Source organism: Protopterus annectens, chromosome 14.part0 (genome assembly GCF_019279795.1).
Source record: "Protopterus annectens isolate FY-2018-M chromosome 14.part0, PAN1.0, whole genome shotgun sequence".
Classification (NCBI taxonomy): Eukaryota; Metazoa; Chordata; order Ceratodontiformes; family Protopteridae; genus Protopterus; species Protopterus annectens.
In genome coordinates, this window is record NC_056748.1 from 783,150,634 (window position 1) to 783,164,351 (window position 13,718).

General features: G+C 39.4%; 1 protein-coding gene across 1 annotated transcript in view; it reads right to left on the reverse strand.

The window, feature by feature from the left end:
• Positions 1-12,974, reverse strand: part of PSD (pleckstrin and Sec7 domain containing) — a 1,472,276-nt gene extending 1,459,302 nt beyond the window's left edge. Inside the window, exon 1 of the mRNA XM_044056531.1 lies at positions 11,729-12,974. Coding sequence (XP_043912466.1) covers positions 11,729-12,868 — 1,140 coding nt within the window. The 5' untranslated portion in view covers positions 12,869-12,974. The remainder of the gene's footprint in view (positions 1-11,728) is intronic.
• Between the last annotated feature and the right edge of the window lie 744 nt (positions 12,975-13,718).

Here is a 13,718-nt window from a genome sequence, read left to right on the forward strand (position 1 = left end):
CAGTCCTTCCATGTTGGCCTGTACCTCTGAGAAATATATACTGAACAAGAGAGGTCCTAGGACTGAGCCTTGTGGGATGCCACTTGTAACTGGTTTGGAGTCTGACATGGCTCCAGCAATTCTAACCATGTGGGTTCTGTCCTTGAGCCAGTTTGCAACCCATCTAGTGACATAGGGGTTTATATTTAAGCTGGTGAGCTTATCTATAATGCCCGAGTGGGGTATTGTATCGAAGGCTTTAGCGAGGTCCAGGTAGGCTGTGTGGACCACCTTCCCCTCATCAATGGCCTTGGTGACTGTTTCAAAGAAATCAACCAGGTTTAAGAGGCAGGATCTGCCCTTAACAAAGCCGAACTAGGTAGGATCCAGTGTCTGTAGGTCCCCAATATCTTTATTTATGAGGTCCATGATGATCCTTTCCATAGCTTTGCAGACCAAGCTAGTCAGGCTTATGGGGCGATAGTTTCCAGGATCCGTTGAGGCACCACCTTTGTGGAGAGGGACCACTGTTGCTGTACACCAATCTTTGGGTACATATCCTGCAGTAAGGCTGAGATTAAACAGTAGTTTTATGTTTGGGTTTAGCTCTTCTTGGAGGTCATGTAGGATGCAGCCGGGGACACCGTCTGGTCCCATTGATGCTGTGTTTTTTGCTTTGGAGAGGGCGGCTCTTACCTGAGCATCTGAGATGTCAGGGGGGCAGCACTCTGCTGGGATAGATATTTGCCCTTTTGGTGGGGGGGGGGAGAAGTTTGCACTGAACCTGTCAGCTAGGATGTTGGCATTGTCTGTGGGTTTGGTGTATTTTTTGTCATTTTGGACTAATTCTGAGCAATATCTGGGAATTCCCACCCAGGTTCCTAACATAACTAAATAAAGCCTTGTGATTATCCTTAGTGTTCTGTGCAATTTTTCTCTCAAAGCTGGCCTTAGACGATTTTATGAGTGCCCGTAGTTTTTTGCTAATACTGATCAGAGATGCCTTCCCTTTATGGGATTTTGCTCTATCATGTAGTAGCTTCCTCCTTCTATTGTATAGTTTGTTTATGGCTGGGGTCCACCAGACAGGACGCCTGCCTTTGGAGGATTGGGTCTTGGTTTTATTTGGGATTGCATGATCCATGCATTCCTGAAGGTGTTCATAGAATGCTTTTATAAAGTATTCTGCGGTCTGGGCCGCATTTTCTACAGGCCCGGGGGCTTTGAAGGATTCCACCTCGGTTTTGAGGAGTGTGAAATTTGCTTTAGAAAAGTTTTTCACTGTGGTTTTCTGGGCAGGGAGTGGGGTTGGGATGTGAATATCCAGTGAGATTAGTTTATGGTCTGATCTTACCAGTGAGGGATACACTTCTGGTCTGGAGCATAGAGCCCCCATGTTGGTGATGATCAGGTCCAGTATGTTTTCCCCTCTTGTGGGAGTGGTAACAAGTTGTTCCATAGCATTAGAGTTTATAAATTCTAGGAACCTTTGGGCTAGGGTGTTGGAGCTAGAGTAATGCTCCCAGTCTATGTTTGGGTAGTTGAAGTCGCCCAATATAATGGTGTTTGGAGAGACCTTCATATTTTCCAGTGTTCTCAGGAAGGCCGAGTGGGGTTCCTGGGTTTGGGAGGGTGGTCTGTAGCAGACTATAAACTGGAAGGCAGTTTTACCCACTATTAGTTGCACATGGATAGTCTCTGATGCTTCGTGCTGTGCCACCAACCTGGAGGTGTGGGTATCTTTGACGAATATTGATACTCCCCCTCCTTTTGTGGTTCAGTCCAAGTTTTGGGGCCGAAAAGCATGGTATGAGGTATGACCTGGTAGTGCTGGGGTGCTCTCGGGAGCCTTGAACCAGGTTTCTGTTACTGCACAGATATCGATGTTCTCCATGCTAAGGAGAGTTTTGAGTGTGTGCATCTTGAGGTTTAGACTTCTGGCATTGAGTAGCATTACTCTTAGTTTCTTATCCTTGTGATACCTATGGAGGTGGGTTTGTCTTTTGAGCCTTGCCTAAAAAAGGCACTATGGGGGTGGCAAGAGCCTTTGCAAATATCCGAAAGCCCAGGGGTGACAGGTGCAAGTCATCCCTAGCGAAGCTTCATGGCTTGTCGAGCATGTCATCCCAGGCTGACAGGCATTGGATCCCCTTTGTATGACACCAATACTTAAGCCAATTGTTGAAATTGATCATCTTGTCTTCATATTGTGGCATCATTCTTGGGGAGGGTAAGATGCTACTCAAGGTCAGGGTCATACCAGCCTGGGCTACATGTTCAGAGAGCTCCTCTATGTCTCTTTTCATGTAGTCCAGGGAGGTACGTCTCAAGTCATTCACACCAGCATGGACAATGACTGAGTCATATTTGTACTTGCCTTGGAGTGACCTGAGTGCTTGTGTTATGTGGCGGATCCTAGCGCCCAACAGGCAGCTCACCGTGACCTTCTCCTTGTTCAGCCTGGTGAGCGGGATGTCAGTATGCCTGACGATAGAGTCACCTATTACAAGTGTATCAGGTGTGTTGTTTAGCCTTAATGGCTGTGACTGTTCAGCACACTGGCTTTGTGAGCTATGTGTTGCAAATGTTTTGTTTTGGGGTAGCGGTTTCTTGGGTGTCTGCTTTGGAGGTCTCTGCTGCTTAGGCAGATTTTTATTTAGAGCCTCCGAGTATGTTTTTGTGTGTTTATGTGTTTGGTTTGCTGTCGTGGTAGGTCTATGTGACACTGGAATTGTAGTGAGTGTGGTTTCCTTCTCCTCCTGACTGGTTACGCCAGTATTGAGTTGAGAGAGCTTAGCCTCCAGTTTGGCTATATGGTTGCATCTCTCACATGTGTTGGAATTTGTTGGGAGGAGGAGAGGGTTGTCTATGTACATGAGGCAGTTGTAACATTGCCTCAAGATTCCCAGATTCACCAGCTGGACCGGAGAGGAGATTGACAACTGACCTTTGGACATGCTAGAATAGTATTGGGAATTCCTTTATAATTGAAAAAAGGGCCAATGGGGAACAAGGTACTCAAGGGGAGTTTGTGAGGGTGTAGTGCTTTTAATTTTTTAGTGCTGACTTATATAATTGCTTTTGTGAGCAAGTGCCAGACTTTAGAGTAGGAATAGGGTGTTTATTATGAGAACTAGATCAGTTCTAAGGGAAAAAGTGAAGCGCAGACTTTGTGGAGCCGAGAATGGTTTAAACCCAATTAAGCAGAGCTGCCCGATGCTGCACTATGTGCAAAATCGTGCAAAGCCGGGCCAAAGCAGGTTTTATACAGGGGGACTTGACAGAGCTAGAAATTGGCCCAAAACAGCCAATAGACTACCAGATTCTTGTGCTGGGAACACTCCTCCAGGGATAGATAGGCTGCTCTAAGCTCCCCACTGCCACTGGTGAACAAAGAAGCCTCCCTTTATCCAAGAAAGAAAATGGGCAACACAGGAACTTTCCAAAACTCCAGAATACAGCAAAGCCTGTATTTGGACTACTCTAGGTCAGGAAAGATGGGAAACAAGGATAATTTTTTTGATTTTTTTCTTTTTTGCAACAAATAGCAGGAAAATGCAATAAATATGTAACACAGCCTAGCGCACTTGAGTGTGTAGCCTCAACAGGTAAATGCAACAAACAGGACAAACTTTAAAAGTGCAGATGTAAAAACAACTTTAAACAGTTTAAAACAGTTCAAGAAGCAGAAATACTTGCAGTTTAGCTAGCTCGGATAGTCGCCCAGGTAGTAGCAGGAAAAAAAACACTTTTATAAGGTTAGCAGTCGCTCTTTTAGCCTGTCTGCTGCTAGCACCACTCTGCAGGACCACGATGGGCTTGGCTGAGTAGTAACAAGCGCAAAAAACGCGCCAAAGTGGGTTTTATACAGGGGGACTTGAAAGAGCTAGAAATTGGCCCAAAACGGCCAATGGACTATCAGATTCTTGTGCTGGGAACACTCCTCCAGGGATAGATAGGCTGCTCTAAGCTCCCCACTGCCACTGGTGAATAAAGAAGCCTCCCTTTATCCAAGAAAGGAAATGGGCAACACAGGAACTTTCCAAAAGTCCAGAATACAGCAAAGCCTGTATTTGGACTACTCTAGGTCAGGACAGACGGGAAACAAGGATAATTTTTTTGTTTTTTTTTCTTTTTTGCAACAAACAGCAGGAAAATGCAATAAATATGCAACACAGGCTAGCGCACTTGAGTGTGTAGTCTCAACAGGTAAATGCAACAAACAGGACAAACTTTAAAAGTGAAGGTGCAAAAACAACTTTAAACAGTTTAAAACAGTTCAAGAAGCAGAAATACTTGCAGTTTAGATAGATCAGACAGTCGCTCAGGTAGTAGCAGGGACAAAAACACTTTTATCAGGTTAGCAGTCGCTCTTTTAGCCACTCTGCTGCTAGCACCACTCTGCAGGACCACGAGGAGCTTGGCTGAGTAGTAACAACCGCAAAAACCGTGCCAAAACAGGTTTTATATAGGGGGACTTAAAAGGGCTAGAAAATGGCCCAAAACGGCCAATAGACTACCAGATTCTTGTGCTGGAAACACTCCTCCAGGGATACATAGGCTGCTCTAAGCTCCCCACTGCCACTGGTGAACAAAGAAGCCTCCCTTTATCCAAGAAAGGAAATGGGCAACTCAGGAACTTTCCAAAAGTCCAGAATACAGCAAAGCCTGTATTTGGACTACTCTAGGTCAGGAAAGACGAGAAACAAGGATAATGTTTTTGTTTTTTTTTCTTTTTTGCAACAAACAGCAGGAAAATGCAATAAATATGCAACACAGGATAGCGCACATGAGTGTGTAGCCTCAACAGGTAAATGCAACAAACAGGACAAACTTTAAATTACAAGCGCAAAAGCGCGCTAAAGCTGGCTTTAAAGCAGGGGGTTAGAAAGAGATAGGAAATGGCCCAAAACGGCCAGTAAGCTACAAGTCACTGGGCTGGAACCACTCCTCAAGGGACAGATAGGCTGCTCAGAACTCCCCACTCTCACTGGTGAACAAAGAAGCTTCCTCCTATCCAAATAAAGATATGGGCAACACAGGAACTATGACACAGCCCAGAGATCAGCAATACCTGAAGACTGGACTATTCTAGTTCAGTAAAGGCGAGAAACAAGGATTTTTTTTTTCTTTTTTTTTTTTTTTACAAAGTAGCAGAAATTAGGTACAGAAACACAGTAAATGCTTTAATTCGGCTAGCGCACTTGAGTGTGTAGCCTACCAGTTAAATTAAGCAAAAACAAAGTTTAAAAGTGCAAAAACTCAGAAATACAGGCAGGAATGCAATAAAACAACTTTGCAGAGCTTATTTAGTTAAAGAAACAGAGACGTCTATATACACAGAAAAGCAGCTAAAACACACAAACACTTCAGATGCAGTGCAACCTAGAGCACTTGAGTTGTAGCAATATTAAGGCAATTACAGTTATAATAAATGCTCTGAAATATACTCTATATTTCCAAATGTTTGAGAAGCACAGTCAGAATGCAATGAGATTCAGGCAAAAAAAATAAAAAAAAGTTTTTTTTTTTTTTTTTTTTTTTGAAAGGGAAAAAGAAGAAACAGAAGGCCTTATCCAATGTTCTCTCTGTATTAGGTAGAATGAGCTAATGACACTAGACTGGGAGGAGTGTCACAGATCAGATTTACAGTAGGGGCAGGCAACTGCAAAGCCACCAAGTATAACAGCAAGACACCAACTGGGAGGGGGTGTGGGGACAAAAACAATAGCCTACAGACAGTAAGCACTAGAGAAAGCCACAAATTAAAGTTTTTAAACAGAAAAAGATTTGCAAATATACAGAATGCTTTTAACTGCAAACAAATCAGTTACTTGTGCAGATTAGTTAATAGCAATAAAATACACTCAAAGACTAAAAAGCAGGCAATAAAAGTGCTATATATTAATTGTTAGAAACAATAATCTGTATAAATAATCGGAAAAAAAAAACAGGATACTTATATATCTCAGCTAACAGTTGTGGTCAACAACTCTCATCCACTCTGCTCAGTGTGTATAGACAGAAACCCTATCAAAGTTATGGCTTAAATACCAGAAGAACAACTTTTTTTTTTTTTTACAAAAACACAAAAGAACCAGCCCCCACTAGCCAGCTTTCAATTAACACAATCTAGCCAAGTTAAAGAAAGGCTTCAGCTAAAAACAATAGCCTACAGACAGTAAGCACTAGAGAAAGCCACAAATGAAAGTTTTTAAACAGATAAAGATTTGTAAAGATACAGAATGCTTTTAAATGCAAACAAATCAGTTACTTGTGCAGATTAGTTAATAGCAATAAAATACACTCAAAGACTAAAAAGCAGGCAGAAAAGTGCTATATATTAATTGTTAGAAACAATAATCTGTATAAATAATCGAAAAAAAAACAGGATACTTATATATCTCAGCTAACAGTTGTGGTCAACAACTCTCATCCACTCTGCTCAGTGTGTATAGACAGAAACCCTATCAAAGTTAGGGCTTAAATACCAGAAGAACAACTTTTTTTTTTTTACAAAAACACAAAAGAACCAGCCCCCACTAGCCAGCAGACAATTAACACAATCTAGCCAAGTTAAAGAAAGGCTTCAGCTAAAAACAATAGCCTACAGACAGTAAGCACTAGAGAAAGCCACAAATTAAAGTTTTTAAACAGATAAAGATTTGTAAAGATACAGAATCCTTTTAACTGCAAACAAATCAGTTACTTGTGCAGATTAGTTAATAGCAATAAAATACACTCAAAGACTAAAAAGCAGGCAATAAAAGTGCTATATATTAATTGTTAGAAACAATAATCTGTATAAATAATCGAAAAAAAACAGGATACTTATATATCTCAGCTAACAGTTGTGGTCAACAACTCTCATCCACTCTGCTCAGTGTGTATAGACAGAAACCCTATCAAAGTTAGGGCTTAAATACCAGAAGAACAACTTTTTTTTTACAAAACACAAAAGAACCAGCCCCCACTAGCCAGCAGACAATTAACACAATCTAGCCAAGTTAAAGAAAGGCTTCAGCTAAAAACAATAGCCTACAGACAGTAAGCACTAGAGAAAGCCACAAATGAAAGTTTTTAAACAGATAAAGATTTGTAAAGATACAGAATGCTTTTAACTGCAAACAAATCAGTTACTTGTGCATATTAGTTAATAGCAATAAAATACACTCAAAGACTAAAAAGCAGGCAATAAAAGTGCTATATATTAATTGTTAGAAACAATAATCTGTATAAATAATCGAAAAAAAAACAGGATACTTATATATCTCAGCTAAAAGTTGTGGTCAACAACTCTCATCCACTCTGCTCAGTGTGTATGGACAGAAACCCTATCAAAGTTAGGGCTTAAATACCAGAAGAACAACTTTCTTTTTTTACAAAAACACAAAAGAACCAGCCCCACTAGCCAGCAGACAATTAACACAATCTAGCCAAGTTAAAGAAAGGCTTCAGCTAAAAACAATAGCCTACAGACAGTAAGCACTAGAGAAAGCCACAAATGAAAGTTTTTAAACAGATAAAGATTTGTAAAGATACAGAATGCTTTTAACTGCAAACAAATCAGTTACTTGTGCAGATTAGTTAATAGCAATAAAATACACTCAAAGACTAAAAAGCAGCCAATAAAAGTGCTATATATTAATTGTTAGAAACAATAATCTGTATAAATAATCGAAAATAAAACAGGATACTTATATATCTCAGCTAACAGTTGTGGTCAACAACTCTCATCCACTCTGCTCAGTGTGTATAGACAGAAACCCTATCAAAGTTAGGGCTTAAATACCAGAAGAACAACTTTTTTTTTTTTTACAAAAACACAAAAGAACCGGCCCCCACTAGCCAGCAGACAATTAACACAATCTAGCCAAGTTAAAGAAAGGCTTCAGCTAAAAACAATAGCCTACAGACAGTAAGCACTAGAGAAAGCCACAAATGAAAGTTTTTAAACAGATAAAGATTTGTAAAGATACAGAATGCTTTTAACTGCAAACAAATCAGTTACTTGTGCAGATTAGTTAATAGCAATAAAATACACTCAGACTAAAAAGCAGGTAATAAAACTGCTATATATTAATTGTTAGAAACAATAATCTGTATAAATAATCGAAAAAAAAAACAGGATAGTTATATATCTCAGCTAACAGTTGTGGTCAACAACTCTCATCCACTCTGCTCAGTGTGTATAGACAGAAACCCTATCAAAGTCAGGGCTTAAATACCAGAAGAACAACTTTTTTTTTACAAAAACACAAAAGAACCAGCCCCCACTGGCCAGCAGACAATTAACACAATCTAGCCAAGTTAAAGAAAGGCTTCAGCTAAAAACAATAACCTACAGACAGTAAGCACTAGAGAAAGCCACAAATGAAAGTTTTTAAACAGATAAAGATTTGTAAAGATACAGAATGCTTTTAACTGCAAACAAATCAGTTACTTGTGCAGATTAGTTAATAGCAATAAAATACACTCAAAGACTAAAAAGCAGGCAATAAAAGTGCTATATATTAATTGTTAGAAACAATAATCTGTATAAATAATGGAAAAAATACAGGATACTTATATATCTCAGCTAACAGTTGTGGTCAACAACTCTCATCCACTCTGCTCAGTGTATATGGTAGGTTATATTTATTAGCATGGAGGAGTTGCATCAGGATTATCATGGTTTAATAAACTTTTTTTCTTATTTTTTCAGAGAAAAAGAGTTTCAGTAAATAAGGACTGAACAGTTCATTGTGTACTCACCTTGTCATTTCCTATTTTGGTTTTAGCCAGTACATTTGAAAAACTAATCTGACCATTCCTAGCCCCTCCACATTCTCAATGAGATTTGTTCCTCACCCTGGTCTATAACAATGTATGTAGAAAACTCCCTTTCTAATCCCACACTGGTTGGTCAGGTGGAATGAGACCTTTTGTTATGTAGTTTTACCAGAGACCTTCTTTTCATACTATCACCCACTTATTTTCCATGTATATGGCTTCCTCTGTCCATTTAGTCCTCTGGTCACCTTCTGCCTTAATTAGCCATGAAAGATATCTCTTCTTCCTCTACTTCTACTTACTTTAAATATAATAATGAATCATCATCATCATCATCGTCACCCCTTCACTCTGTCCTTAATATAATCTCACAACACCGCTCCTGATCTTTTTCACTGTGGAATGTGCCAGGATCCTTATCTCACCATATGCATTTGTTTGGAATGGTTCAAGGATCATCCTTGTTGGAGTCCATAGTCTCTATATATAACCAACTTCCATCAAAGTTTACATACTTGCCTCTCCCTCATTAATCAATATGGTGACACCCCCCCAATCATATCTACAAGTTCTGTGGACATCGATCTTGATCGCTTTACCCAACTACTAATCATACTTCTGTCAACATTCTTTTTTCCTGCATCTTACAATCTGTATAATGTGGTCGCCTTCTAAAGAATAACACTTTCTCTTTCAAGCCTCAAGACCAACAATTTGGCTTTCCTTTCACTTTCTTTTTCACAACCAATTTGGTTCTGTTATTTTAAGTATACAATGCCATCTATACTGTCACTGTTTTCCTTTTGCCTTTGTAGAACTTGAGCCCAATTACCAGTATATTTCAAACTGTAAGCAGCCTATAGCCCATGTTTCTGTTATGCCTGCAATACATTTATCTTTAACTATATCTAATCTATAACTGTATCTATGTCTACATAGCTATCTATGCATATACACACACACACACACACACACACATATATATATATATATATATATATATATATATATATATATATATATATATATGGTTTACTATCAATTTGTCGATCGCAACTTGTGCGATTTACAAAATGTCGAGAGAGCCGTATGTTGACTCAAAACATCAACACAAAAAATATCGGAACATACATCAGCGTATGCAATACAGCATTCACTGTTGTGAATTCCGACATTCCAAGCCAGATCGTACTATAGTGGGGATCGGGAAATGTACCCTTACCCTCACTGTAGTGCAATCTCAGAGTTTGTATATATAAGTAGGGGGGTGTGGGAGCGCAGCCACCCTGCAAACATGTAATGTAATGTGGCAACTTTGGCAGGCAGACAGTCTGGGAGTCTGTTTCTTGTTCGAAAATGTCAATATCGACATTTTCGGACATCTGGTTCGACATTTACGTTATTTGGTGTTGTGTAAACCAACATTTCGGTTTGACAACATGACTATCTGATTGTGTTATAGTCAGCAAATTGATAGTAAACCTTATATATATATATATATATATATATATATATATGTATACATATATATACTTTCACCACCGACCGACCTTCCCCCCACACACAAAACTTCGGCGGCAAAAAAAAAACCGGGCAAAACACACCCGACAAAAAAAACACAGCAACACAACGACACAACACCACACGTAAACAACAGCGACACTACACCCATACGACACTACCCGACATAAACTCCCTAATACCCACACCGACACTACTCGCACACCACCTACCTGCACCACCCTACCACTCCCTCTACCCACCCCTAAGCACCGACCGACACTCTCCTATCACCACCCTACCCCTACCTAACCCTTACACACTTACACTCCTAGCCACGCCTAGCCACACAACACCTACATCACACCTAACCTAACCCTAACACCAACCACTCTATACCTCACCACCTCTCTCACTTCGCCTCCGTGGGTGCGGTGCCGATCGTCGCGATCGTCTTTATCGTCGTGTCATCACCTGTCGCCGGGAATCAGGTATGTGTCATTATCGTCGGCATATGGGATCGGTGGCGTTCGTGTCGGTCTTCTGAATGTCTTCTGAATGGGATATATATATATATATATATATATATATATATATATATATATATATATATATGTATACATACACACACACACACACACACACACACACACACACACACACACATACACACACACACACACACACACACACACACACACACACACACACACACACACACACACACACCCTTCTCTTATTGCAACATGCATTTTAACCATTTAGGCAATAAAGTGGAGGAATACATGTGATACTCTTCTTTTGCAGGAACACTGTTAACAAAACTCTGGGTAATATAATGTTTTATTACTTAAATACTTTTTGAGCTTATTCATTCCTTAACCAGGTAAAACTGCAAGCACAACTGCCTCTTTTCAGGGGCAACCCATTGAACAAGGTCTGCTAAAATAAACCGTTCAACGAAACACAAAAGGCAAATGGAGACAAAGGAAATCAAACCCAGGACTACAAAATGAAGCTCATAAACACCTCAAATCTGTGCTGAGCTGCCACAAGGGTGCTAGGCAATCACAAAACCATAGCATTACATGTGAATTTTGGGTAGAGCTATCTGGGTCAGTTGAAGTACTGTTACAGAGTATTTTGTGAAACTAGCAATGAAGAATTGTGTCTTGTATCACATTTTAGACCATTACATACATTCTGTAGTAATATATGAACTTCATAGCAGTTCAAGCCAAAATGGGGGGCATATGCTACAATGCAATTATAAAAACCCAGACTAGAGATTTTTCTATTTAATTTTACTTCTTCAATTTTAAAATCTTTTGCAAAAATTATTATTGAAAACCATATTTACCAGTTTGCACAATTCATAACTTTTCCTTTCATTAAACCCTTATCATATGACATTCATGTTCTTAAAGGAGTTAGGAAGATTCCACCATTTACTCAGATCAGAATGCATTGTTCTTACCTGTTGGTTGGCATCTGGGACCTGTGTACTTTGCTCAGATGCAAAGGTGTTCAGGATATTACATGCATTTGACAATGGACCAGTATTCACGGCAGCAATATCTTGGGACACTGCATTGCTTCCAGTTTTGTCTGTGCTCTCCGATCTTTGATCTTTTGAAATGGATTGGGCTGGATTAACAATTGTACATGTACTGATACCAGGTACTGGGTTCTTTTTGCAGACAGTATTTGTTTCAGAGGTGGTGCCGTGGAGAGGGACATTAGGGTGGTGTTCCATCTCACTATGATTTTCTGCACTCATATTTGTTCTTTGTGGACTACCGAGATAAGCTGGCTGCACAGAATTATTTTGGTACAGTTTGTGTGTTGACATTGGGCTTTGCTTTAAAGTATTTGGCCCATTGGTTAGCATTACTTTAGTCCTGTTCTGCGGTGAGCTGATGCACTGTACTGGTTTACCACTTGATGTTGTAGGAGACTGGTGAGGGGTGTGGGCTTGGTCCTGCATACAAGAATTTCCTTCTTCTACTTTTTTCCCCACTTTTAAGCATCCTTTTCTGGAAGTGCATGCTGGAGAGTTAGCTACAGGGTGTATTCTCTGGGCTACAGCCTTGTTGCCTTCCTTTGCATTAGAGTTATGTTGAAGTGGACTTCTGATTGTTTTCACATTGGACTTTTCAATGAAGCTGAAAGAAACTACAGAACTCTTGCCCTCTATCTCATCTGTGTTCTTTGTACTATTGTTCTTATTGGTGTGAATCACTCCACTCTTTCTGCCATTTCTAGGGGTACAGGGTGCAGTAACTCTACCCAACAGAGGAGAAACAGAAGCCTTGAATGGGTTGGTATCAGACCTTGTGCGTACTAATGGGCTACTACCAGAATGAAGACTCATAGATTCCAGGACAGTGTCATGAGGGGGCAAGCTATGTCTCTGTATTTGGATCCTTGTGGAGTTAAGATTTGGAGACAATCCACATGATGAGTGTTGAAAAACGGATTTAGAGCTCTGCCTTCTTTCTAACCTGTGGGTTTTCAAACCTGGTCTGTGGAGTGGTAGAGCTTTCTTGTTGCTTCCTTCACCTGGAATATGTCGTACATCCACACATAGATTGAGAACCCCAGCATTCTGGGCCATTTTGCTTAGTTGGAAGTCAGGTCTCAACCAGCCAAGGATTAAAATGTATGAGCTGACTGCTATACCATACCAAGCAGACTTTGTCTATGACGTAGAACATTCTTGTGTATACCTACAGGAAACAGATTAAAAGCTGAAGTTAAAGGAACTCAGGTGAAAAATGCAGTGGTAAAGTCAAAATAATTGAGTTATAATGACTCTGTAACATTCAGATTAATTCTTATAATGTTTACATATGCTGTAAATGAAAGTTACTTAACCTTTCTTTAATATTATTTGTTCCTGAAAGTAAATATTTGAGCTTAGACAAATATTGATGCAAGTAGTTTGTCATATGCAATGACCTTAAAATAACCACTGTATTTAAGTCACAAGTTTAAAAATAAGAATATGTTATACATAATCATAATTGTGATACATGCTTAAAGGTAAGGAAAGGACTCAACAGCAACAATTCCTGGATGGACTTCTTAGAAACCATATAAGCAGGCATAATGTTTTTCAGAAATAACATATTTCATAAAAAGGTTAACACAGACTGCACATAAACATGCATATTTTCTTAAATACTGCAGGATTTATTTTTAGGCTGTTAGAAAAGGAATTCTTACTATGTGCTAAACATTTTTCTTACTGCTATAAACATTAATCATTAAGTGAATTCATGAGTACTTGTAGGTAGGTAAGTAAAGTACCCCAAAATAATATATTTTCATATCAAACATGATAAAAAAATCTAATCAAATTGTCAAGAGATTAAATCCAACAATTACATCCATGATTTTAAATATAACTTCTGGTGATTGTTGTGACTTAATTATAATTTTCCTGTGCATCTATACTTAAATGC